The sequence below is a fragment of the Balaenoptera ricei genome, chromosome 2 (genome assembly GCF_028023285.1).
Source record: "Balaenoptera ricei isolate mBalRic1 chromosome 2, mBalRic1.hap2, whole genome shotgun sequence".
In the NCBI taxonomy this organism is placed as follows: Eukaryota; Metazoa; Chordata; class Mammalia; order Artiodactyla; family Balaenopteridae; genus Balaenoptera; species Balaenoptera ricei.
In genome coordinates this window covers 103,089,005-103,114,287 of record NC_082640.1, presented here as the reverse complement: position 1 = coordinate 103,114,287, position 25,283 = coordinate 103,089,005, and the positions used below count along the sequence as shown (strand labels likewise).

The 25,283-nt window shown below is 36.7% G+C and overlaps 1 protein-coding gene across 20 annotated transcripts in view; it reads left to right on the top strand.

Moving 5' to 3' along the window:
- Window positions 1-25,075, top strand: part of MGA (MAX dimerization protein MGA) — a 161,372-nt gene extending 136,297 nt beyond the window's left edge. For 6 of the 20 annotated variants that reach the window (XM_059913543.1, XM_059913542.1, XM_059913541.1 and 3 more), the window contains exons 14-24: window positions 1,050-1,347; window positions 2,803-3,429; window positions 6,732-7,022; window positions 7,125-8,638; window positions 11,599-11,729; window positions 14,471-14,522; window positions 16,891-17,097; window positions 18,289-18,400; window positions 18,684-18,917; window positions 20,048-20,224; window positions 21,112-25,075. In XM_059913543.1, the coding sequence (XP_059769526.1) occupies window positions 1,050-1,347; window positions 2,803-3,429; window positions 6,732-7,022; window positions 7,125-8,638; window positions 11,599-11,729; window positions 14,471-14,522; window positions 16,891-17,097; window positions 18,289-18,400; window positions 18,684-18,917; window positions 20,048-20,224; window positions 21,112-22,388 (4,920 nt within the window). In that variant the 3' untranslated portion in view covers window positions 22,389-25,075. Of the gene's footprint in view, window positions 1-1,049; window positions 1,348-2,802; window positions 3,430-6,731; window positions 7,023-7,124; window positions 8,639-11,598; window positions 11,730-14,470; window positions 14,523-16,890; window positions 17,098-18,288; window positions 18,401-18,683; window positions 18,918-20,047; window positions 20,225-21,111 lie in introns of those variants that run through there. The other 14 variants (XM_059913551.1, XM_059913548.1, XM_059913561.1 and 11 more) reach the window with 12 other exon arrangements.
- Window positions 25,076-25,283: the final 208 nt, after the last annotated feature.

The window sequence follows — 25,283 nt, the reverse complement described above, 5'->3', positions numbered from 1 at the left end:
TAGGATGGAAAGATCATATTCTTTGTATCAAACATGGGACAAAGATATTCCTGGTCTTTCTGGAAATAATAACAATTTTACGTAAGTAGCAAAGAGTAATTTTGTGTCTTAGAAGAGAGAGAAGCTTGGTGTAGCTATTCTCCTCACCAGTTCCCTATTAATTTAGAGAGTAGAATTTTCCCCACCTCACTCCACTCCCTCACCCCTTTAAATGATGGAAAAGAGAGACAGGAAAGGATATCTCCTCTGGTCACTTAGCAATATGACATAGAGAACTTGGGTAAGAAACTTGGGAGGTTTTTGTTTTCTTTTTTTTAAAATGATTCTCATGCCTAAGATGGGGTGGTCTGTCAACTCAGGCAGTAGAGAAAAATCTTTACCTCATTCATTGATTCACTTTCTTCTGACAATTTATTGATAAATTAAAAAATTACTGTGAGTTTCAACTAGCATTTATCTTAAGTCCAAGTTTTGTCCAAAAGATGAAGACAATTATCTTCAAAGTTGAGTTTTTTTGAAAATTGAAAACTAAGGTGATTTTGTGGCTTAGGTATTTGTAATAGTGGCTTTCTCATAAGTTAAAGTAGACTCACCATATATTTTTCAAATATGAAGGATGCTTATGAGAAGCGTTCATCATGCCAGTGGTCTCGTCAGAGAGATTTCATGGAACACAGTTACTCATTTTTTTTGCTGATGATTGTTAATAGCTTAACCAAAGTTGCATGTTGACAAGTAAAACAATTGGATGGTACCTTAGATTTGACTGTATCTTCCACATATCTAGGATGCAGGTATGATGAGTTTCTAAGATTCTCTGTTTCCAAACTACCAAAATGAAGGAGATGAGATTAGTTCAGAGTATCAGATGACATTTTTTTCATCTCCTAAATACTCAGATTATACCAAATGGAAAAAGTCCATTTCTTTTTCCCTTTAAATCTGAAAAACAGACTTTAAAACCTTGTAAAAATGAAACCCTTGTCAAGGGAGATGAGTTAGCAAGAGAATTTTATCTTTACAGAATTTCTCTTTGCCACTTGTTTCAGGTTAATGGTAAGAGTTACCCGCAGGCTAAGTTGCTATTGGGACAGATGGGGGCATTGCATCCAGCCAATAGGCTAGCTGCTTATATCACAGGCAGGTTGCGACCCTCAGTCCTGGACCTCTCAACCCTCAGTACTGTCATCTCCAAGGTAGCATCCAATGCCAAGGTGGCTGCATCCAGGAAACCACGTACCCTGTTGCCTTCAACATCCACTTCCAAAACGGCATCCTCCTCCAGCACTACCACAAATCGCCCTGGGAAGAATCTGAAGGCATTTGTCCCGGCGAAAAGACCAATTGGTAAGTTGGACTGTATATATGTTTTCCAAAGGGTTGTGACCTGGTGCTGGGCCAGTGGATACAGATACAGGGGTTGTAAAACTTAGAGAAATATAGAAGTTGGCATTATTTTTTTCTTGATGTCTATCTTGCCTGAATTTTAAAATTTTTTAGTAACTCTTCTGATGACCTACAATACTAGATGAACTGAATTCGAGTTAGTTTTACAGTTATTTCCAGACTTTTAGACTGGTTTTATTAATGTAGAAAAGGCTTAGGTTTTTAATTTTGTTTTTCAAAAGGGAAGATGTATTCTTAAATACTTCCCCTAATTTACTATTTTTCCTATGAGGACTGGTGTTTTTGGTACCAGTCATATGTATGTTTCTTGAACTTAATGAAACCAAGGAGCTAGCAAAATCAAAGTGGGTTGAGTTATAGGCTTAGAGTAGAAGGCTCTTGTAAAATATAATTTTGGAAACAGTGCTTTATTATATTCATCCCTGTTCTATGAGTAAAAACCTCATTTGTTTAACATTGCAGTGCTAGAGTCTGTAAAAAATTACCTTCTTGAAATCATTTGTGTTTTAGCATTGAGAGTATATGCAGTTGGTTTATTGGATTCCTCTTTTTGTTGTTTCAGATCTATTTAGGAATGTTAAGTAAAAATGTCATTTGCTCTATTTTTATTCCTCTAATAGGAAATTGAAATCTCTGGCTAAATGCTGGAGTTGTATGAAGATGGAGGATAGGCCTTGCCTTAAAAAGAACCCATTTTACCTCTTTCTTAAGAAGTAGCTTTAATTGGTGATTTTAAAAAAAGATAGTCTTATCCTGTCCTCTTTTAAAAAATGTCTTTATACATTTTAGAAAAATGCAAAACTTTACTGTCTTGTAAAAGGACAACAATAAAGAGGTGGAGGTGCTGGGACAGGAGGAAGTGGTGGGAAAAAGTTTTAAAATTAGAATTAGGAATACAATTTCAGCTTCTTACTTTCTTCATCTGTTTTTATTCATTCATTCATTCATTCATTCATTCAGAGAGCACACAGAGAAAGAGTTTATTAAGTTGGAAGCTAGGCAGAAATACACACCCAGAGAGAAAGGGTATGGGCGTCCTTTCTAATGAGGAGGAGCGCAGTCTCTTCATCTGTTTTAGATGATGAAGTTGTGTGCTGCTGTACTGTCTTTTTAGTGTCCTGGCAATTTGATTATATTGCATAACCAAAAGAATTTCAGAAGGAACACCCAATTTTAATCCCTTTGTTAAAGTTAGAATTTTAAAGGTTTGGTTTGGGTGGAGGGGTGTGTTTGATTTCTGTGGGTGGAAATTGGCATGTGTAATGCAGGTAAGAAATTTCTTAATACCTGTAAGAAATTGACCCAGTGGTGCCCAATAAATGTTGATAAACACAATCACTACAAGGATAAAATATGAGAACTGAAGATTTTTGACCAGCAAATTTTTATTTGCAGCGGCTCGACCCTCTCCTGGTGGTGTGTTCACACAGTTTGTGATGAGTAAAGTTGGAGCCCTGCAGCAGAAGATACCTGGAGTTAGCACACCCCAACCCCTAACAGGGCCACAGAAGTTCAGTATCAGACCTTCTCCAGTAATGGTCGTCACACCTGTGGTTTCTTCTGAGCCAGTTCAGGTGTGCAGTCCTGTGACTGCTGCTGTCACTACTACCACCCCTCAAGTGTTTTTAGAGAATGTTACTGCTGTGACACCTATGACTGCTATTTCTGACGTGGGAACTAAGGAAACTACTTATTCTTCTGGTGCCCCCACTGCAGGGGTTGTTGAGGTCTCTGAAACTAATACCAGCACCCTTGTAACACCTACCCAGTCTACAGCCACTGTGAACCTTATCAAAACGACTGGGATAACTACCCCTGTGGCTTCAGTTGCTTTTCCTAAGTCTTTGGTAGCATCTCCTCCAACCATAACTCTTCCTGTTGCTTCCACTGCCTCCACCTCCATAGTCGTGGTGACCACAGCTGCATCTTCCTCCATGGTGACCACACCAACTTCATCTCTGAGCTCTGTTCCCATTATACTCTCGGGAATTGATGGGAGTCCACCAGTGAGCCAGAGACCAGGTAAGGCCTAGATGTTACAAGCTGGTTTACTGACAGCTGTTTATGTAACTTTGTGGTTTTGATAGGATTATAGATATATCAGGTGTTTCTGCTATAACATGATACATATATTCCTAAAAATCATTACATTCTGCAAAACTGAACACTGAAAATAATAGAGCTTGTGGTAAATATAGGGTTAGGACAATCACTGAAAATTCATGCAATTTTGTAACCAGAGCGCTAATAAAACCTGTAACTGGTACTTTAGAGATAAACAGCCTTGACAGATGGTTTAATGGGGCTAGAGATTTCCTCAGGAGATTAACGATATTCAAAAACATTAGAATGGAAATGCTGGCTGAAGGATACTGCATATGGGAGTGGAACTCTGAGCCAGTAGAGCAGCGTTAAGGTGGGCATAGGAGGAAGTGCAACCTGTTGTGTGCTGAGAGTTGGGAGTGCATATCTGAGGAGGGAACCATATGTAGTTGTTCCCTGTTTTGGGGGTGGGAGGGCTGCTGCTTTATATTTAAAAAAGATTGGAGGGCTTCTGCTTCTGCTGCAGCCAAGCTGAGGGCCCTTTCTCTCTCCTCCTTGCTTAAGATTAAAATTCTAGGTCCTCTTTCTTAGTAAAAATCATTTATGAATCAGCCCAACTCCTATATACTACTGACATTATTCTCCTGCTTAATTACTATACGTAAACTGATTGAAGGAAGGAGGCATATTTCTTTGTTCAGGACTCTGATATTTTATATGTTAAGTTTATAGTTAAAATGAAATTTTTTCTCTTGTTGGCTTAGTTTTAAGTGAATTTGAAATAGGAATAGTTCAACACTTTGGTAATTTTTCTATCTTAATTCAACCAGCTAAAGCAAGTTGTTCTCTTAGTAGAGTCTAAGAGGAATTACTGTGGAAAAGAGTGTGAAAGACTTTGCAGGATTTAAGGGGGAATAAAATAGCCAACAGCAGTTCTCTCTTGGTAACTGATAGTTTTCCTACTAAATATTTTTTTCTTTAGGGGCATGGTCCAAATCCCTCTTGATATTTTAGGAAAGAAGTGATTTATAAATTGAAGTGCTGTTGAAAGGAAAAGTGGATGACAGTATCAAATTTGTTGTCTTTTGCTACTTCCTGTAAACAAACATACCAAAAATGGCTAATACATAATTTCAAAAGTAAAATTGTTGTTGATGAAGCTGTTTTGATTTCCTTTTGAATCTCAAGGTTCATATCTTGTCATATTTTAACTGGTCATGTCTTCTAAATCATGGATTCTAACCTTTCTTTATATTTTTAATTCTGTCATGAAACTGTAAAACAGTTTACCTTTTGTAGTTCATTGTCTCTCAGATTTCAATCACTTGGAACATACATTCAGGTATTTTGCTCTGATTCCCATTTGTACTATCATACAATTGACATAATATTTTTATTTAAATCCAGTCATTTGTTCACTTAAATGTACTTTTAAAAGGAGCAGTATTACTGTTATTGGAAACCAACATTACTTGCCGAAATAGAGGGTAGCCTCATAAATAAATACACTGAAACAATAATAAAAAGTATCAAATACTAGCCAGCTACTGTAAGTTCTTAACATGTGGCTTGCTCTCTCTGTTAATGAAGAAAGTTAGAAAATGCTGGCATAATATTAAAGACATAATATCAAAGACTGGTAATTTCTTCTGTATTTTAATCAAAAGATTAAAATGCTGATAGTGTGATATGGTGTTATTCTATATCCACCTACCACCTAAAAGTGTCTTCTGTAATACTACTGAGGAAATACTAACGTTAACAGATTTTCTTACCTGCTCTTTTATAAATGGAGCTGACTCAAATCACTGCCAACTTCTAAGGAAGTGTATAATTTTGTTATAGGTTCATAAAGTAGATCCCAACTTGGGGATTTAGACAACTCTGACTTTTTCATTTGACTTTCCTTCTTTTTGTCTTTCCCTTCTTCCCCTCTCACACATATTAATAAATAATCACATATTTAGTGTATGTATTAAAGGCTGCTTTTGGAGTAATTTGGTTTTGAATCATTCTCTAAAACTTAATGTGAATAGAAATGTTCAGGAAATTAAGAATGCTTTTAACATGTTTCTTAATTCACATAAGATAGATGAATTTTTTTTAAGTTGCACACTATTTTTTTCATAAACAGTTTGGTCTTTGTGTTTTATTTCGTTTTCAAAGTAGTCATGGATCGTCTATATATAATTTGTCATGTAAATCTTAGGAGCTTCACTTTGTTTTAGAAATTTGATATGTTTTTTGGGCAGAGTACCTATCTGATAGAATATCACATATTAAAATCTTTGTTTTGTTTGGCTTGTTGATTTTTATATTTAGTGACAAACTGATGAAAAATTTTATTTAATAATGTTTAAAAAAAAGGAGTAATAAAAAAAAAAAAAAAAGGAGTAATTGGAAATAATAATGTTAAAGAAGTTCAGTAACTTGAATGGTAATGTTAGACCACTTTCATTTATGCTTACTATTACGTTATTCCTACCTCTTTATTCCTGTAACCAAAAACCTATCTGTAGATTACTCATATTATTTTTTTCCATGTCCTTAGTATTTTCTTCCAAACATTAAAGTGAATCTTTAGGTACTATTAATATTTTGAAATCTCTTTTAATTCACATCTTCTGCATTAAATTTCTGCTTTTTCTGTTTGTTTTAAAACTATCTTTTGCCTCTTCCTAACCAGGCTTTATTTCCCTGCTTCTTTGATGTCTCTTAATTTCATTCCATTTTTTGGGGGTATGTATTTTTTTTTCCTTCTGAAAAATAATTTCCACAAATCTTTATGCTTTGCTTATTTATCAGTGAATTTTACAAGCCAAGAAGTTTTTAGTACCTTGTGATTTTTAGTCCTTGACTTTTTCTTACTTGAGTAAGACCTGTGAAACTAAGTCATAAGTCTATTAAGTGTTAACAGCCTGAATTTTTAAGTTGAACAAGAGAATTTTATCTTGAACTTTAATGAGAACCAGGTTAAAAGGCCATGTTTTTCATTAGGCAGAAGTGTTATCTCTTTAAATGCACCTCTTGACAATTGATACTTTCTTTTTTACCAATCTAAATGTAAGGCCCTGCAATGTCTGGTTAATACTTAGGTTTAAAGTAAATCGTTCTCAGCCGTAAGACTAGTAAGTAGTGTATCATGGACGTACAGGATTTTACCAACTCTGTAGTTTAAAGTAGAAGTTATTTGTAGCATGGTTAGATCCTATGTCATAATTATTTTTTCCCAAGTATTAAAGGGAAATTCTGATACTATGTTTCCATTTCCTGTTTTTCAGAAAATGCTCCTCAGATTCCAGTGGCTACTCCACAGGTCTCTCCTAACACAGTGAAACGTGCTGGACCTCGATTGTTGTTGATTCCAGTGCAGCAGGGTTCTCCTACTCTTAGACCTGTCCCAAACACACAACTTCAGGGACATCGGATGGTCTTGCAGCCTGTTAGGAGCCCAAGTGGAATGAACCTGTTCAGGCACCCTAATGGGCAGATTGTCCAGCTCCTCCCTTTGCATCAGCTTCGAGGCTCTAATACCCAGCCCAACTTACAGCCTGTCATGTTTCGGAACCCAGGTATAAAATTAGTGTCTTGGAATCACCTGTTAGAAAAGAAATGCATACTTTGGAAGTCTTGATTTGGGCAGTGGTGATTTAAAATGTTCTTTTTCTTACTAGGGTCTGTGATGGGAATCCGGTTACCCACTCCTTCCAAACCTTCAGAGACTCCACCATCTTCTGCTTCGTCCTCCTCTTTCTCTGTTATGAATCCTGTAATTCAGGCTGTTGGGTCTTCTCCAGCAATGAATGTTATCACTCAGGCACCATCATTGCTTTCTTCTGGACCTAGTTTTGTGTCTCAGTCTGGTACATTGACTCTGAGGATTTCCCCTCCTGAACCACAAAGCTTTGCAAGTAAAACAGGCTCTGAAACCAAAATAACCTATAGTTCAGGAGGGCAGCCTGTTGGTACAGCCAGTCTTATTCCTCTCCAGTCTGGTAGTTTTGCGTTGTTGCAGCTCCCAGGACAAAAGCCTGTTCCCAGCTCCATTCTTCAGCATGTTGCTTCACTTCAGATGAAAAGAGAATCTCAGAATGCAGACCAGAAAGATGAAACAAGCTTTTTAAAAAGAGAACAGGAAACTAAGAAGACCCTACAGTCAGGAGGAGAAGCTATAGACCCTGAGGCTAATATAATAAAGCAAAACTCAGGAGCTACTGTCTCAGAAGAAACTCTGAATGATTCTTTGGAAGATGGGGGTGATCATTTAGATGAAGAATCCCTTACAGAAGAAGGTCCTGCAACTGTTAAACCTTCTCAGCATGCCTATATCACTGGCTCACACACAGGTGAAGACTATAAAAATGTTGATGAAGAGTATGGGATTAGGAATCATAACAGTTCCAAAGAAAAACTGACTGTTCTGGAAGTTAAGACCATTTCTGGAAGAGCCAGTAATATGACAGTCCAAAGTGTGAGTAATGTGCAGCTTAAAAAACTTGATGTGAAAGTGGAACAGCAGAAAGGCTTAGACAATCCAGGGGAAAAATCAAATGAATTTCCAATTATCTCTAAAGAAGAAAGTAAACTTGAATTTTCAGGGAGCAGAGTTGTGGAGCAGCAATCTAATCCAAAGCCAGAGGCCAAGGAGAAGGGATGTGGAGATTCTCTGGAGAAGGACAGCATTAGGGAGAGGTGGAGAAAACACCTAAAGGGCCCTTTGACCCAGAAATGTGTTAGAACTTCACAAGAATGCAAGAAAGAGACAGATGAGCAGTTAATTAAAGAAACAGAAACTTGTCAGGAAAATTCAGATGTGTTTCAACAAGAACACGGCATCTCTGATTTACTTGGAAAAAGTGGAACTACTGAGAATGCCAGAATTGTAAAAACTGAATGTGATTCTTGGAGTAGGATTTCTAGTCCTGCAGCCTTCTCCATTGTTCCTAGGAGAGCTACCAAAGGGAGCAGAGGGGAAGGACATTTTCAAGGTCACTTACTGCTATCAGGAGAACAGATAAAACCAAAGCAAGAGAAGAAGGGTGGGAGAAGCAGTGCTGACTTCACTGTTTTGGATTTGGAAGAGGATGATGAGGAAGATGAGAATGAGAAAACCGATGATTCTATTGATGAGATTGTGGATGTTGTTTCTGACTACCAGAGTGAGGAGGTTGATGATGTAGAAAAGGTGGTGAGCCCATTTTTGTTGTGACTGAAACTTCAAGAATTTAAATGATTCATTAGAGACAGTAGTTTTTCCAGAAGATCACTAAGACCTGATACATTGATTTGGATGCCTAGGTTTAGATCATGATTAAATGACTTGGTAGTTTTTGGGCTGTGTCAGTCAGGTAACATTTATTGAGCTTTTATTGAGCTTTGAGACTTGTCTGATATTATAGGAAGGCTGGCTTAAGCCTTAGGGGGATAGATGCTTGAGAGTCCCTATCAAATTAGGTTATTTTTAAGAAAAAGTCTGAAACCACTACTCCCATTCAGTCTCAGTTTCTTTGATATTTTGTATGTGAAGTGATTGTACCTTATCTGGTAGATATATATAAGAAACAGGGAATAGGCAGCCTTAGAACTGGAAGATAATTTATCTATCTGCATTTATAGAGATGTTTCTCTTTTTGGAGAGAAATGAAAAATACTATTTAATATTTTAATATAACCCTGCCTAAAGTTGTTTTTAATCATCTCCTAAAATTAAATAGTGTCTAGAATTTGTATTCTGAACTTTGGTCATCTTCCTTTGTAATTTGACCTTTCTAATTTATTTTTTTATTTTTCTGAAGCCATTTTTTAGACTTCTATTTAGGGTTGTATTTGCTGAACTAAGTAACTGAGAGTCAGATATGATATAGGGCAGGAGTTGGGCAAACTTTTTTTGTAAAGAGCCAGATTGTAAATATTTTAGATTGCAGGCTAGATGACTTGCTCTTGCAACTACTCAATTGCTGTTGTAGAGTAAAAGCAGCCATAAACAATAGTAAGTGAATGAGTGCGGCTGTGTTCCAATAAAACTTTATTTACAAAAACAGATGGCAGGCTGTGGTTTGCTGACCCCTGACCTGGGGTCTGATGTAAAACGTAAGGAGGTGATAGCCAGCTGCCTGTGGGGTGCCTTGAAATCTAAATTGTGTCCCTCTCTTCAGGAGCAGATAATACAATGATTGTCACACATGGCAGTTTTAGAATCTCACTTCCTTGAGATTCATTCATTCTCTGTGTTACCTGGTCCTTCTCTGTTAATGCCTAACTAACTGCCTTACGGAGATAAAATATAGCAAAAAGATTCATATTTTAAACCTCTAAAATGTTTAAATATTCTAACGTTCCTATGTTGGTTATTTCTGTACCTCACCTGTCTCATTTATAAAATGAGGCTCTAGCTCTACAGTTGGATGATTCTATATGCATTTGCCTCACATTCTATCTATAACCTAATCCATTTTGAGGACTTATATCTGTAGGTAGTTTAGGAGTTAGATTGCAGATCTTTTTGCACTTTTTGCAGGCTCTTTCATTGTAAGTCAGCCTAGGTAAGCATCAGACCAAAAACAGTCCAACTTTATTTTAATTTTAATTTAAAAAAATTTTCCATTATGGTTTATTACAGGATATTGAATATAGTTCCCTGTGCTATACAGTAGGACCTTGTTGTTTATCCATTCTATATATAATAGTTTGCATCTGCTAATCCCAAACTCCCAATCCATCCCTTCCCCACACCTCCTCCCCCTTGGCAACCACAGGTCAAAAACAGTCCAGCTTTAAAATCAGTGAAAACTATTGCTATCAGTAGAACTGACTTAATGGAACCTTTAGTGTGTCTTAGTCATACAGCGTGGCATTGCTTAAATTTCCTAATAGGGAATCTGACAGGTACACTGGCCTTTTAAAAGTAAGGGCATTCAAATCTAAATTCTACATTGTATTTATGTGTATGTCTGACACCTATGATAGCTTTATACCTCTGATTAGCATTATATTGGAATAGTGTAAGGAGAGTTGTGAGTAGCCTTTTTAAGTCTTCCCTGATGAAATTTATTGGATATTATTTATAAAGCCTGCAATTAAAGCCACGCAGTACACATTCTTCAGTTTAAATATGGTAAAGCATCTACCTACATTACTATTCAAACCCTTGGGGTTCTGTTGATTTAGCTTCCTAAAGTTAATTTTAATATCCATTGTTTACATTTAATACACATTATTTAGATGATGCTTAAATTGGGGATCATAAATGATGGCTTGCATCATTTATGTCCTTTAGCCTTAGGGAGCCTGTAATTTGGGGGTAAGTAGTTTTTCCAGCAAGTTTAAACATAGAATTAATAAGGTGATTGGGATGCTTCATTTTGAGTTGTGCCTCTCTGGTACAGTACAATTGTAGATAACGTATTCTCTGTTTGGTTTCTGGCATAGTAAACACTACTTTTAAAGGTGGACTTAAAAGTATCGGCATATCCCATAATCCATATAGTCTACTGTTATAAATATACAGTGAGTTTCTGTGGTGGGTGCTCAATAAATGCTTACTGATTGACTCATATTTTGGTATAATAAGTACAGCAAGCCTGGGCTTCTTTTGGTATCTGAAATTCTTCAAAAGCTCTCATTCTGTAGGGTTGAGAGACTTAGAAGACTGTCTGGGCTATAATCTGTTTCCATATCTGCCTTGAATATGTTTCTGTGGGTGTTTAATATGGGATTAACCATGAAGCACTCTTAAACTAGAATCTGAATTTTTCTTCTTTCTACCTTCTCCCTCACCAAATTCTGTTTTACTTCTATTTAATATTAAGATTTATGCAGCTTTAATATATCTGTACCTGAATTTTGTCCACTAGAAGTAACACTGAACCATCAGTACAGCCCTTTGGGGACTTTGTCTCTTCAGTCTAATGATGTCTTTTTAATATATATCTGTGATTTATAATGTAGTTCTTGGTAGTTAGCTCTAACCATATGTTGTCTTTATGACTTAATTCCATTTTATGATTAACAAGTTTAGGATTATCAGTACTCATGGTTTAAGATCAGTGTTTGGCACTGGTTGGCTTTATAAGGGGAGCATTCAGTTGAAAAGTTTAGGTGTGCTTGCTTCCCAATACTTTATTTACTGTTGAAATGCTGTTATTTCAGAATAACTGTGTAGAATACATTGAGGATGATGAAGAGCAGGTGGACATTGAGACTGTAGAAGAGCTCCCGGAGGAAGTTAATGTTGTCCACATGAAGGCCACAGCTGCCCATACACAGACTTTCAAACAGCTGTAAGTCTTACTTCTCTTTGGATTGTTGTTGTTTGTTGTTGTAGTTTTATGACCATAAGCAAAACTAAATGTTCTATTCAGGAGTTCTGGGTAACTGACATGGTTCCTTTATTTCTCTAGCTTTTTTCTTAGTAGTAGATGAGGAGAGGAGCTGGAATTCAGAGGTAGTTAACTTGCCTTGTTATTGCTAGGAGGCAGTATATAAATGTGAATAACATATGCTTTTGGAGCCTTATATATTGGTATTAAAATACTGGTTTTGCTAGTTTGTGGCTGTTTAACCTTGGGCAAGTCTGTCATCTCCCTGAATCTTAGATTCTTTACCTATGAAATGAGGAAAATGCCCCCATTTAAAGTATTAAATGAGATAATGTATGAGATAACGAACATAACTGATACAAGTGGACTATTCAACAAAGGTTAGTTCTTTTTCTTTTAAGAATATGGCATTAAATTCTAAATTTGGTTACTTTGCCAGTTGAATAGATCAATACAGTTAGAAAAATTTTCATACCTGTTCAGCTGATGAGATGAAAATACAGAGAGCATGATGCCTTAGAAAAAATGTTCTAAGTAAGTTGATTAGGAACTGGGGTGTGAGAGAAAGAAGGGAAGGAAAGAAGGTAAGAGTTGTAATTTGTGCCAGACATTGTGCTTTTCAACCTGTTATGTCATCAGCTACCTAAAGTAGCAATGAGTTAAGAAAGAGTAATTCTTCATTCCTAGTGAGAAAGTCTAAGGAGGGCTGTAGGGTAGTATTTTTCTTCACTCCAGGGCTATTTGGAAGGTACTTCAATTACCTACTGGTTAAGATTGAAAGAATTTAAATCTCTTAAAAACTTAGACTAAGTTCAGCAGCATTGCAGGATGTAAGTTCAGTGTACTAAAATCGAGTTCCTAAACAATAGCAACAAACAAAAAAATGTAATTAAAAATGCGAAAAAGCTGTTTGGGATTATTAACACAAGTTGTGCAAGACTTTTATAAAATGTTATTGAAAGACATTGAAGAAGAATTCAATAGGGACTTCCCTGGTGGCGCAGTGGTTAAGAATCCACCTGCCAATGCAGTGGACACAGGTTCAATCCCTCGTCCGGGAAGATCCCACATGCTGCGGGGCAACTAAGCCCCTGCGCTGCAACTACTGAAGCCCGTGCGCCTAGAGCCCGTGCTCCACAACAAGAGAAGCCACCGCAACGAAGAGTAGCCCCCACTCACCGCAACTAGAGAAAGCCTGCGTGCAGCAACGAAGACCCAACACAGCAATCTATCAACCAATAAAGAAATAAAATTTATTAAAAAAAAAAAAAAGAAGAATTCAGTAAACAGAGATATACCATCTTAATGGACTGGAATAATAAAGGGCCAAGAATAACCAACACATAAAGGAGCAGATTGTTAAAATTTTAAAAATTTCTGTCAGTGAAAAGGCAATTTCAGACTGTAAGGAAAATATTTGCAATATGTGTTTGACAGAGGATTAGTATCAAGCATATAAAATAATTCTTACAAGTCAGTAAGAAAAAGATGATCCAGTAGAAAAGTAAGTAATGGATATCATGGGCAATTCACAAAAGACTGCCAGTAAACATGCAAATTTGTTCTACCTCACAAGTAGAGAAATGCAAAAAAATTTTTTTTTAAGATTTTTTTGGTTTTTTTTTTGATGTGGATCATTTTTAAAGTCTTCATTGAGTTTGTTACAATATTGCTTCTGTTTTATGTTTTGGTTTTCTGGCCTCGAGGCATGTGGGATCTTAGCTCCCCAACCAGGGATTGAACCTCCACCCCTGGCATTGGAAGGCGAAGTGGGAAATGCAGATTAAACCACAGTGACTTTACCAATTTATACCCATAAGATTGGTATAAATCGAGATTTCTGATAGTACTGTTGTCTAGGTGTGGAGCAATGGGAACATACTGCAGGTGGGAGTATAAGTTATAACCACTTTGGAGAGCAGTATGACATGACTACAGTTGAAGATGTGCATGCATTTCTTCCATCCAGCAGTTCTACTCCTAGGTATACATCCTAGAAAGGCTCACACACGTGTACAAGGGGTCATGTGTGGGATTGTCCATTGCAGCCATTGTGAAAATTTGCCATTGTGAAAATCTGGATACAACCTAAATAACTACTAACGTTCTAAAACAAATTTTGGAAAATTCAACAGTTTGGAATACTATATAGCAGTTAAAATGATTGAACTAGATGTATCAACATATCTCACATGCAGTGCTGAATGAGACAAATCAGTTGAAGAAAGATGCACTACATATAAGTTTAAAATGCTACATAATATTTTCTGTTTAGGGATGAATCAGTACATTCCTAGGAGAGTAAAACTGTAAAGATGTGCATGGTAAACTCAGTTTGCGAGCATTTACTTATGAGAAGGAAGGAAGGTGATGAACGTGCCCATATTTTGGTGATGTTTTATTTCTCAAGCTTAGTGACAGATACCTGGATGTTGATTATGTATTTTGTTTGTACAGTTTTATATGTTTGAAATATTTCACAATTGAAAAAAAGTAGTTTGCAGTTTTAGGGTCTACTTGGACACTTTTATTTGAGAAAAAAGCATATTATTGAATAAATCATATTGCCACATATCGGACCATGGGGAAAAGAAGCTGCTTACAATTTAGACAATTTGGGATGGTTTGGTTTAATATAGCTATGAAATAGGTATTAGATTACTGAATTTCAATAAGAACTGGAAAATACTGTCTTCATCTAGGTGCCGTACACATATCACTGCAGATGAGAAAGCTGCTGAAAAGAGTCGAAAGGTATTTACAGTATGTTTAATGATAATTACTCATTTAATAAAATTGATAACATTTGTCCTTAGGGTTAAAACAACATTAGCTGTATTAGCTATGACTTTTTTCAGGGCCATTTTTACCAGTGAGTTAATATAATCAGCTTTTTTCCCCTTAATGAAATTATACTATTAATGCTTTTTTTTTTCCTTCTCAGTTGTCTTCTGCCCTCCACCCCCAGTTGATAGAATAATTTAGAGGAATTAAAATGGGTATGGAGTTTATGAAAACTGATGTGCTTATCTGAAAACTAATCCTATAATGTAATGATATGATGTGAAACAGGCTAGCATTCTTTCTTATTTAGGCTCCTGATTTTGCTGGTGATCTAAAAAATTAGTTATTATCTGAAGTAATGGCTAGCAATTCAGGGAGCCATGAAATTATAAACCTTCTTTGATTTTCTTAATGTACTCAGCGTAGGATATCATAGTACCATAATTAAAGAAGGTTTTCTCTTTATCCTAACTAACACTAAGAATGGAAGAGAGTGCAGTTGTTTAACCATTTTCCACTTGTTATTCTGTCTTCTTAATTTAAGAGATAAAAATGATGAGATTCTGTTGAGATGGAGGGTGGTATTCAGGTCCTTTGAAAAACTACTGGGTGATTAGTTTGAGTTTGGTTTGATTTGGGGGAGCATATGGTACATATTTGCAGGGCCATAATTATTTTGCATATATCACAATTTTTATTTTTTCATTGGACATCCTAAAACATTTTTGAGATATAAGAATTTTCACAATAGCTATTTACACAGTCCATTGTTTTATACCATTATTATTACATGCAAATTATTTTTAGTGTATTGGTGTATTTAAACTTAGTATTAATTTTGTTTCTATCTGGTTGTATCTTTGATTCTCCCACACTGTACTAATGTACAATGAGTTTTTAACTTCAGAAAGACAATGATTTTGTAGAAGAGTTTGGGGGTACTTTCATACCCCATGATATGGTACCACTGTTACTATGATAAAGGTAAACAGTGTCAAAAAAATAAAGGCAATTAAAAACATCAAGGTTGGGGGGGGACACACGTACACAAAACCAAGAAACTGTAAAAGACAGGAAATGTAATTATTACTCACTAGGTATGATTAATATTCATATTGTCATAATAGGTTGGTCACTGTTAATGATTTTTTAAAACTTTTATAATCCATGAATAAAGTATGTAAGACTTAATTTTCAGTCTTGAAAAATGAGTAAGTACAAATGACAAGTTGGAAGGTAAAAGAGGGAAGAAGAAATGAAGGGAAGGATATGAGTACTGATATCCTCATTTTACAAAGAGACACTATTGTTGATGAAATGAGAAACGGAGATAGAATTATATTCAAGTTGCAAAGGGATCAATAGAAGAACTAAAATTAATGGTATATCTGTATTAGGAAGATGGATGGTGAGATGCAAGAGAGTGGTGAGCTAAATCCTTTTCTGCATAGCAGGAAGTAAATAGGTTGTATTGAAAAATGAAAAGAATAAGCGTATGTTACTATTTTTAACTTAGGATATAGACTTAAGAACCAGAAAAAGCCACTAAAAGAATCAAAAGGTGGTTGTTTCTGAGGATCCAGTTGTAGGTGCAAGATACAATTGCTTTTCATTATAAGATCTTTACATATTTATATTTTAAATCCTGTATGCATCTTTTACTTCTTTATAGTAAATAACTTTAAAAATGGAAGTAGAATAAACAAGAGAGAAAGGAAGCCTAAGGCATCCTGAGGTCAAGAAAGACTTTCCTAAAAAATGCAAAGTCTGAGTTTTAAATGTTAAGTTATGAAGGTGGGGTAGGAGGGGTTAGGTGCAGGCAACAGCCTGTGTAATGGCATGGAGGTGTGGGATTGTAGTGTGTTTAGGAAACTTCTAGCACTTTGGAATGGTTGGAGAGAACAGTGATTTAGGAAGAGAGGCAGTTGACCCTTTCCCAAATTGTAAAGGGTCTTACAGTATTTACGAAAAAAAATTTTCAACTCGTTTTCCACTAATCAAGATTTTGTTAAAGTTTTCCATATAATTTGTGTCATGAAAACAAGTTTTAATAATAAATTATACAGGTGAGCTTTTTTATAGATCCCCTCAAATTCTCCCTCATTTGAGAACTACTGTAATTTGAGCTGAGAACTGATATCACGTTTGCATGTATTAGAATTTACACTGTTGATTTGGAGGAAGGATAGACTGGTAATAAGTTGACCCATTGAGAGGCTGTTAAGATACTCCAGGCAGAAGGTGGCAGGTGTCTGATATAGAGCAGTGCCATTTGGGGTGGAGGAAGAGGGCGGGTACATGTGAACAATACTTAGGTGGCGATCTTTTGTTTGGACAGGCTACACCAGTTCCTCTAAAACTAAAACCTGATTACTGGAGTGAAAAACTACAGAAAGAAGCAGAGGCTTTTGCCTATTATCGCCGGACACACACTGCCAATGAGCGGCGCCGCCGTGGTGAAATGAGGGATCTCTTTGAGAAATTGAAGATCACGTTGGGGTTACTTCATTCTTCCAAGGTTTCCAAAAGTCTCATTCTTACTAGGGTAAGTGTTATGTGTAAATGACAGACAAGTAAGAGCTTGACTGAAAGAATCTTCTAGAGATATGTATGAGAAAGAGAAGAAGATTGAAATAGAGCTTGTGTTTAACATTTGAAGGTGGACTAATGAATGCCCAATAAATCCCTTAGGAAGAAAAGTCCTTATGTTGAGTCAAAGTAGCTTTTCACTGAAAGTCAGATTCTTAACCAGCAGAGTTATTTTCCTTCCTTCAAAAAAAGTTAGAAACTCTGGTAAACTCTGTTTACTATGACTTCTTTACACTGGTGTTTTCCGTAGCACTTAGAAAAGTTTATCACTGTGAAAGGCCAACACAACTGCTATTTTGACATACTTCTTAACAGTTGACAGTCACTTCAAAGGAAACTCTGAAGTGTTCAAGCTAGCAGAAGTTTTAATTTTGCATGTAGAATATCTAAGGTAATTTTGTTTAAATTGCTTATAAGTAGAAGTTGGAAGAGTAAAAGGCAAGCAGTCATATCCCTCTAGAACAAGGTTATTTCAGCCAGATTTTGCTTAGATTAGGAGTTGATTTTAAAGTTGATTATTAATATCTAAGCAGAGTAAAACGTTTTGTTTCTCCTTGCAGTAGTGGAAATACCTGTTAACCACTCAGTGGTGCTCTTTGTAAATAATCACTTTCCCTAGAAGTATAAGCCAGAAAAATCTCCTGAAGTTTAACAAAAAATAAATTCTGAAACATTAAAAATTGTTTTGGGGTTTTTTTTTTTTACTTGTATACTTTATCTATTTATTATTTTTAAAATTTTTATTGGAGTTTAGTTGATTTACAATGTTGTGTTAGTTTCAGGTGTACAGCAAAGTGAATCTGTTATACAGATACATATATCCACTCTTTTTTAGATTATTTTCCCATAGAGGCCATTACAGAGTATTGAGTAGAGTTCCCTGTGCTATATATAGTACGTCCTTATTAGTTATCTATTTTATATATAGTAGTATGTTTATGTCAATCTCAGTCTCGCAGTTCATCCCTCCTCCTATTTCCCCCCGGTAATCATAAGTTTGTAAAACATTAACAATTGTTTTAAATGGCATTATAAAGTTCTCTAAATTATTAGGTAAAAATTTTTTTATTTAAGAAATTGTGTAGGCCCCACCTGTTTTTCGGAAAAAGCAAACTGATGGACATGATATTACTATTTCTTGTCGTAGGCATTCAGCGAAATTCAAGGACTAACAGATCAGGCAGACAAGTTGATAGGACAGAAAAATCTCCTGACTCGCAAACGGAATATTTTGATACGGAAAGTATCATCTCTTTCAGGTGAGATAAGTGAATGATTTCTGATAAAGAGTATAAATATAGCTTTAGTGAGGAAAATCCTTAGTAGATCTTTCAGATACTACTTAGTTTGAGGCTTGGTTCCCAGAGTTAACATCAGAATTATCGTTTGACTGGGTGGGACATTTCTTCTGGATTATAATTACTCTTGCCTTCCACAGTTTAGGGGAATATAGTTAAATCAACTGGATTTCAGTTGACTCTATTTCTCATTATTACATGGGGTCTTATAGAGAGTAACAGTTTATTCCCTATCAACCTATAGGTAAGACAGAAGAAGTGGTCCTGAAGAAGCTAGAGTATATTTATGCAAAACAACAAGCATTAGAGGCACAAAAAAGAAAAAAGAAGATGGGATCAGATGAGTTTGATGTGTCTCCCAGAACTAGCAAACAGCAGGAAGGATCTTCTGCATCATCTGTAGATCTCGGACAGATGTTTATAAATAACAGGAAGGGGAAACCTTTGATTCTTTCCAGAAAAAAAGACCAGGCCACAGGTAGGAGAGACATTCTTTGCTTTCTTTAATGTAGATGAACATTAGTTTAGTTTAGAGAACTGAATGTCTTCTCTTGGCCATAATTTTAGTTTTAATTAAATGAAAGATGGGTTGTATTAAAAGTAGAATATTAACTACATTAGATTTCAGTTTCTAGCTTCACACACTCAAGCAAATCCTAGTAAGTTATTAGTCATGGTAACATATAAGACCTACTTCTGATAGCAGTCTCCAGACAAGTATTTTTCTTCTAGTGTTTCAATTTTTTTTTTTTAAGCTGCCATCTTTTCAGACTTTATAAATGAACTCTTGATTTCCCTGCAGTTCTGCTCATGAGTTGAGGAAGTTTGGATCTAGCTGAGACGAATAAATTGGAAAATTTTTTTAAAGTTTATTTTTGTTAATCAGGCTCTACTTTTCATCAGATTGCAGTCTGTCAATGAATTGCTATTAAGGAACAAAGTAAATTGGTTTTGATTTTTTTATTCTCTCCTATCTTGATTTTGGAAGTGAGGCTATATTGATTTTATATTACTTGTTTATATCCTTTGAGAATGGTATATATCCTTTTTTACTCTTTGGATAGCACAGTGTATGAACCAAGGAGATCTGGTTTATTATATCAACTAAGAAAGTAGTGATAGATACTAAAATATGAGTTAGTTTTAACATTGCACATTTAAATGATGTTATTGCTAAGAAAGGATTTTAATGATGATTTAGTCCAGTCACCTCATTTTACAGGTGGAAAAACTGAGGTCTAAAAACTTGAAGTAATTTCTTAGAGGTATATAGGAAAGCAAACCTAGGGATAAAATTGTGTGTGCCTTCATCCCGATTCACCATCAAGACCATCAGAAGCATTCCATTGAAAAAGTGGTTCCATGGCTCTGTTCTTCAACAATAAGAAATTCTGTCCCTTAAGAGAATCACTGGACAGGTAACCATTACAGTGAAAAATGGTTCAAAAAGTAAATTGCAAGTTGAGGTTCCCTAACTAAATTTGAATTTTATTTCTTGCTTTTTAAGACAAGGTGTGGTTTTTAGGGATGTCTCCTACACTCTTAGGCTATTCGCTAGCATTAATTGAAGATCTTTTATCCTTAACTAATTTCTGCTCTTCCTTACAGAAAATACCTCACCCTCTAACACTCCACACACCTCTGCCAACATTGTGATGACTCCACAAGGGCAGTTGCTCACTTTAAAAGGTCCCTTATTCTCAGGACCAGTGGTTACTGTTTCTCCTGCTCTCCTAGAAGCAGATCTGAAACCTCAAGTTGCCAGCAGTGCTGTGGCTCAGTCAGGTATGTCATAAGTGTTGTCTTTCATGGGTGGTGAAAAAGAGTTATCCCTGGTATCTCAAAGTGACAGAGAAAGCCTTTGAATGTGTTCTGTAATGATAAAGAGCTATTGTATTCGAGTTTGCCTTTGTAAGAGAAGATTCTCTTTTTAGAACATGTTTCGCCCTATCTGTGGTATTGAATGGTCTTTTTTACCTGGGAATGGGAACTATTTTGCTATCTCTAATTTCTGAGTAGGAAAAGAATTGAAAAGATGTGAAAGTAAAAGGAGGTTGAGGAGTCACTGTTTTAGTTTTTGGTGTTAATAAATATTTATCAATTTTGTGTTGTACTCAGAGATGGTACACTCCTACATTACCAGCCTGATACAGTTTCAGCACCCTCCCTTTTGGGGATAAGGAGTTGAGGTGAAAAGGAAATTTCACTTTGACGAAATTTTAGGTTTTAGGCACCTGAATTTCTATTAAGGTAAAAGGGTATCCTTACCAGTACTAATACTGCTAAACCCAGTCTGGAGGAGTCATCCTTTCTTACAGTGCTGCCTCTAGGGCTTTATCTTTCCCTCAGAGTAGCAGTTAGTTAATTGGACGAACAGAATCAAGGTGCATGTCTGCCTCAGGATAAAAAAATAAACTTGGGGAGCATTTCTATAAAATAATTAAACAGAACTTTTCTTAATGATGGAATATCAAAGCGTCTTTTGGTTAGATTTTACCTACTTTCTTGTTAGGCTAAGTCTGTAATTTGAAAAACTGGTATTTCCTTTCATCTTCTTGATAAAAGTAGACTGGTGAAATTTTAACTACAACTCCCATGAGATGGTCATTGGGTATGAATGAGAGAGAGTACTTACCACTGTAGATATAAATGAGTTTTTTTTTTCCCCCCAGAAAACGACGACTTATTTATGATGCCAAGAATTGTTAATGTGACATCATTGGCCACGGAGGGAGGTTTGGTAGATATGGGTGGCAGCAAATACCCTCATGAAGTTCCTGATGGCAAGCTGCCTGACCACCTGAAAAACACTGTCAGGAATGAAGATAACTCCTGTGAAGATTTGGGTAGAATCTCTTCCAGAGGCAACCACAGAGATGTCAGAATGGCATTGGGTACAACACAGGTTTATCTGTCAAATAAGGATTCTGGTTTTCCACAAATAGTTGATGTTTCCAGTATGCAAGAAGCACAGGAGTTCTTACCCAAAAAGATTTCCAGTGATATGAGAGGAATTCAGCATAAATGGAAAGAGAGTGAATCAAGACGGGAGAGACTGAAGACAAAGGAGTCTCCATTTCATAAATTGAAGATGAAAGATCTCAAAGACTCAAGCATAGAGATGGAATTGAGAAAGGTAGCATCAGCTATAGAGGAAGCAGCACTAGATCCCAGCGAACTGCTAACTAATATGGAAGATGAGGATGATACTGATGAGACACTGACATCTCTGCTCAATGAGATTGCCTTTCTTAATCAGCAGTTAAATGATGACTCTGTTAGCCTGGCTGAACTGCCCAGCTCTATGGATACAGAGTTCCCAGGGGATGCTCGGCGGGCTTTTATCAGTAAGCTTCCTCCTGGGAACAGAGCAACTTTCCAGGTTGGCCACTTGGGAACTGGTTTGAAAGAATTGCCTGATGTTCAAGGGGAGAGTGACTCTGTCAGCCCCCTCCTCTTGCACTTGGAAGATGATGACTTTTCTGAGAATGAAAAACAACTTGCAGAACCAGCCTCTGAGCCAGATGTCCTTAAGATTGTTATTGACTCTGAGATAAAGGATTCCCTCGTTTCCCGCAGGAAAGCCGGTGATGAAGGGAAGAGTACTTCTGGCATCCCTGCAGAGCCTGAAAGTGTGTCTTCACCCCCCATCCTACACATGAAGGCTGGCCTAGAAAACAGCAGCACAGATACTTTGTGGAGGCCGATGCCAAAATTGGCACCTCTAGGTTTAAAAGTAGCTAATCCTTCCAGTGATGCAGATGGTCAGAGTCTCAAGGTGATGCCTTGTTTGGCACCTGTAGCTGCCAAAGCTGGGTCAGTTGGACACAAAATGAACTTAACAGGGAATGACCAGGAATGCCGGGACAGCAAGATGATGCCTACATTGGCACCTGTTGTGGCCAAACTGGGCAACTCTGGGGCCTCACCAAGTTCTGCAGGGAAATGAACTTATTTGTCCTCAGGCAGAAGCCAGGCTGTGAGGGGAAACCTCCTTTCTCTGCAGGCACCTGTTTGTGTCATGGAACTGTGATCCTTGACTTTGATGCAGTGGATAATGGTAGAGAAAGGGGGTAGGGTGCTGACCTCGGTATAAGAAATTACTACTATGAAATTCTGATCATGTTAAAATGTGTTACCTCACTTGTGGTGCTGGGTCTCCTCATCCTCTCTAAGAAGATGCGATCCATTACTGAACACGAGGTGCCCCTCTTACCCAAGGAATTCATAACAAGACTCTAGGTCCATAGTGGTTCCTAGTTCTTCCCTCCCAGAGTAAAAGCTGCTTGAGACTTTGGAGTTGCTATGAACTGAACCTTAGTTGATAGCTGTTGCTTAAGTTGTTTAAATCTGAAGTCCAAGGAATGTGATGCACTTGTGCAGAGGGATCCAGAAGAGATAGTTTTTAGTTGGTGTTTCAAGAGTAGGGGGAGAGAGGATGGGTACCATGGAATACCAAAGTGAAGGACTTAGTGTCATTCAACAAAATTTTCTCTTCTTTTATATCCCAAGTAGCTTCCATTCCCTCACCTTTTCAATCAGAATTATAAATCCAAGCCTTCTGGTAAAGTAGGAATGCTTTAGAACAAAAACAAAAACTTTTTATTACTAAGGTAATCATTTTGAGATGTTAAAATTACTAGTTCTCCCTTATTGTCTTTGGGTGTTGAGAAGACCATTTCATAGTACCAAGGATTTCTACCTGGATTACATATTTTGGAGGTAGGCATAGAGGGAGTCCTCCCCCTTTCACAAATCACATCACTGAAGAGACAGCTAAAATGAAAAGCATTCCCTCTCCATACCAGAGACAGTGGCCAAAATAAAAATCTGTGAGGCTGGATGTTCCCCAAATCAAGCCAGCCTCCTGGTGCTTGAAGGTTTCATTCACTGTTACCTGCACAGGATGTAAAGAAAAGAAAAGTCACAGTAGGCATTCTTTACCAGGGAAATAAGGCAGTATTTGAATCACAAGATATATTTTTTATTATCTGCTACCATGGATTCAGTGATCTGTAGAGCTTTTTCACTCATTAGCTGTCAGGGTATGAAGGACTGACAGCCTGTAAAGATAAAGATATTTATATTTTTGTATAGTTGTTTTCATAGATTTCTCAAAGGCTGAAGTTTTCAACCTAGGAGATGAGATTTGTATTGAGTATAGAAATGATGTTTCCTATCTAGTTTGTAAATAATCATGGTGCACTTGAGGGGTCTCTTGGAAACTCCTGGGGGCAAGAATCACTATTCTGAAAATGTATAGACTGGGATTTAGCTGCTGCATTTTGCCTTTCTTAAATAATTATATTTTGGAATGTAACCCCTGTTCTGTCTTCATTGACAGGATTTGCTTGTGTTGTGAAACACTAACACAAGATCTTCCAGTGCCTGGGCTGTGCCTAGGTAATGCTGTTTCTTCTACATCCCCTGCCTTCTTTATCCCAAATCCCACTCAGCATATCTTCAAAACTAGGTTGTGAAACCAACTTTGGAATGGTCCTAGCCAGTGAATTATTACCTCCGTGGTTGGTTCCCTTTCTAGTAACTCTGGTAATAAACAGATTGAAAAGGGTGGGAAATTTTCTTCTGCAAATTGCAGTGGGAACAAATTCTTTGTTGGTTTTGTGTTACTTGCCTTTCTAGACCTCCTCATCAGCATTCAACCTTCCCACCTCTAAAGGTTACTGAAGAAGCTTGAAGTAGGTAATGAGCACCCCTCAGCTTCTCATTATCCCTCCCACTTCTCTTTACCCAGGAGATTTCATTCAATGCCTTAGCCAAGGAGTCCAGCACCTGTCTTCCCTGCTAATAATTGTCCTTGGAGATGCTAGTAGTTTAATCCAGGTATAGCAGTTTCCCATTATTTCTTTGCTTGTCTTGTCCTTGCATTTCCTCCTGACTTCCCAAGGCTCTTGTAGCTTCTGAGGGTCAGCCAAGGAGCGGGCAAGTGAGCGAGTAATCCTCAGGAAAAGAAGGACCATTCTGCTTCTGAACACTGTTCTTTTTTTTTTTAGAAGAAAATAGACAAATAAGTAATATTCATTACTTGATGGGAAGATATTTAACTCTGTTTATGAGAGATGTACAAAGATAGAAATGAGAGATGATCCCAGGTGTTCAAGGAAAGCTGCAGATACCATTACAAAACCCCCAAGATAATGGTGTTTTCAAGACCTTCTTAGAACTAGAAGGTTGTTAGGGCTAATTTTAGGAGGGCTCAATCTTCAGAACAATCCTGCAGTCTTGATAGAAATCTAAAATCTCCAAAAACTCCTACCTTTTAACCTTACCCCAGGAGAAACTGATCTATGAAAATTACATGTGTGATTATGAAAGATGTAGTTGAGTGAGGAGTTGAGGAATTGGGAGGATAGTGAGCTCTCACCCTAACTCTATAAGAAGCATGATCTCAGTAGGCCAATAATTTGCCTTTTTATACATCTGTAAATAAATGGAATGTTTTTAAGAATATAATTATGTCAGATTTAGCTTTTTCTTTTATATATTAAATATATATATCTTTCTTTTTCTGCTTTTGAAAAATGACTATTTTTTTAGAAACCTAAGAACAGAAGAAATTTGGCAAGTGGAAGGAAGAATGTATAAACTTGAAATAAATCAGTTACAGTAATTAAAGCAGGACTTGGTGTTGGGAGGTTTGTGCTGAGTTGGAGTAGAGAATTCTAATGCCCTGAGACATATTTGGGAGAAGTGCCACTGAAGGAGATAATAATAGGTATTCCTTACTGTTTTCAAAGTTTCGGACATGCCATTTGGAGGAGGTTTTTGGTGTTCTCATCTTTGCAGCGTGTTTTACATGGAGACTTTGAAATTTTGTACAACT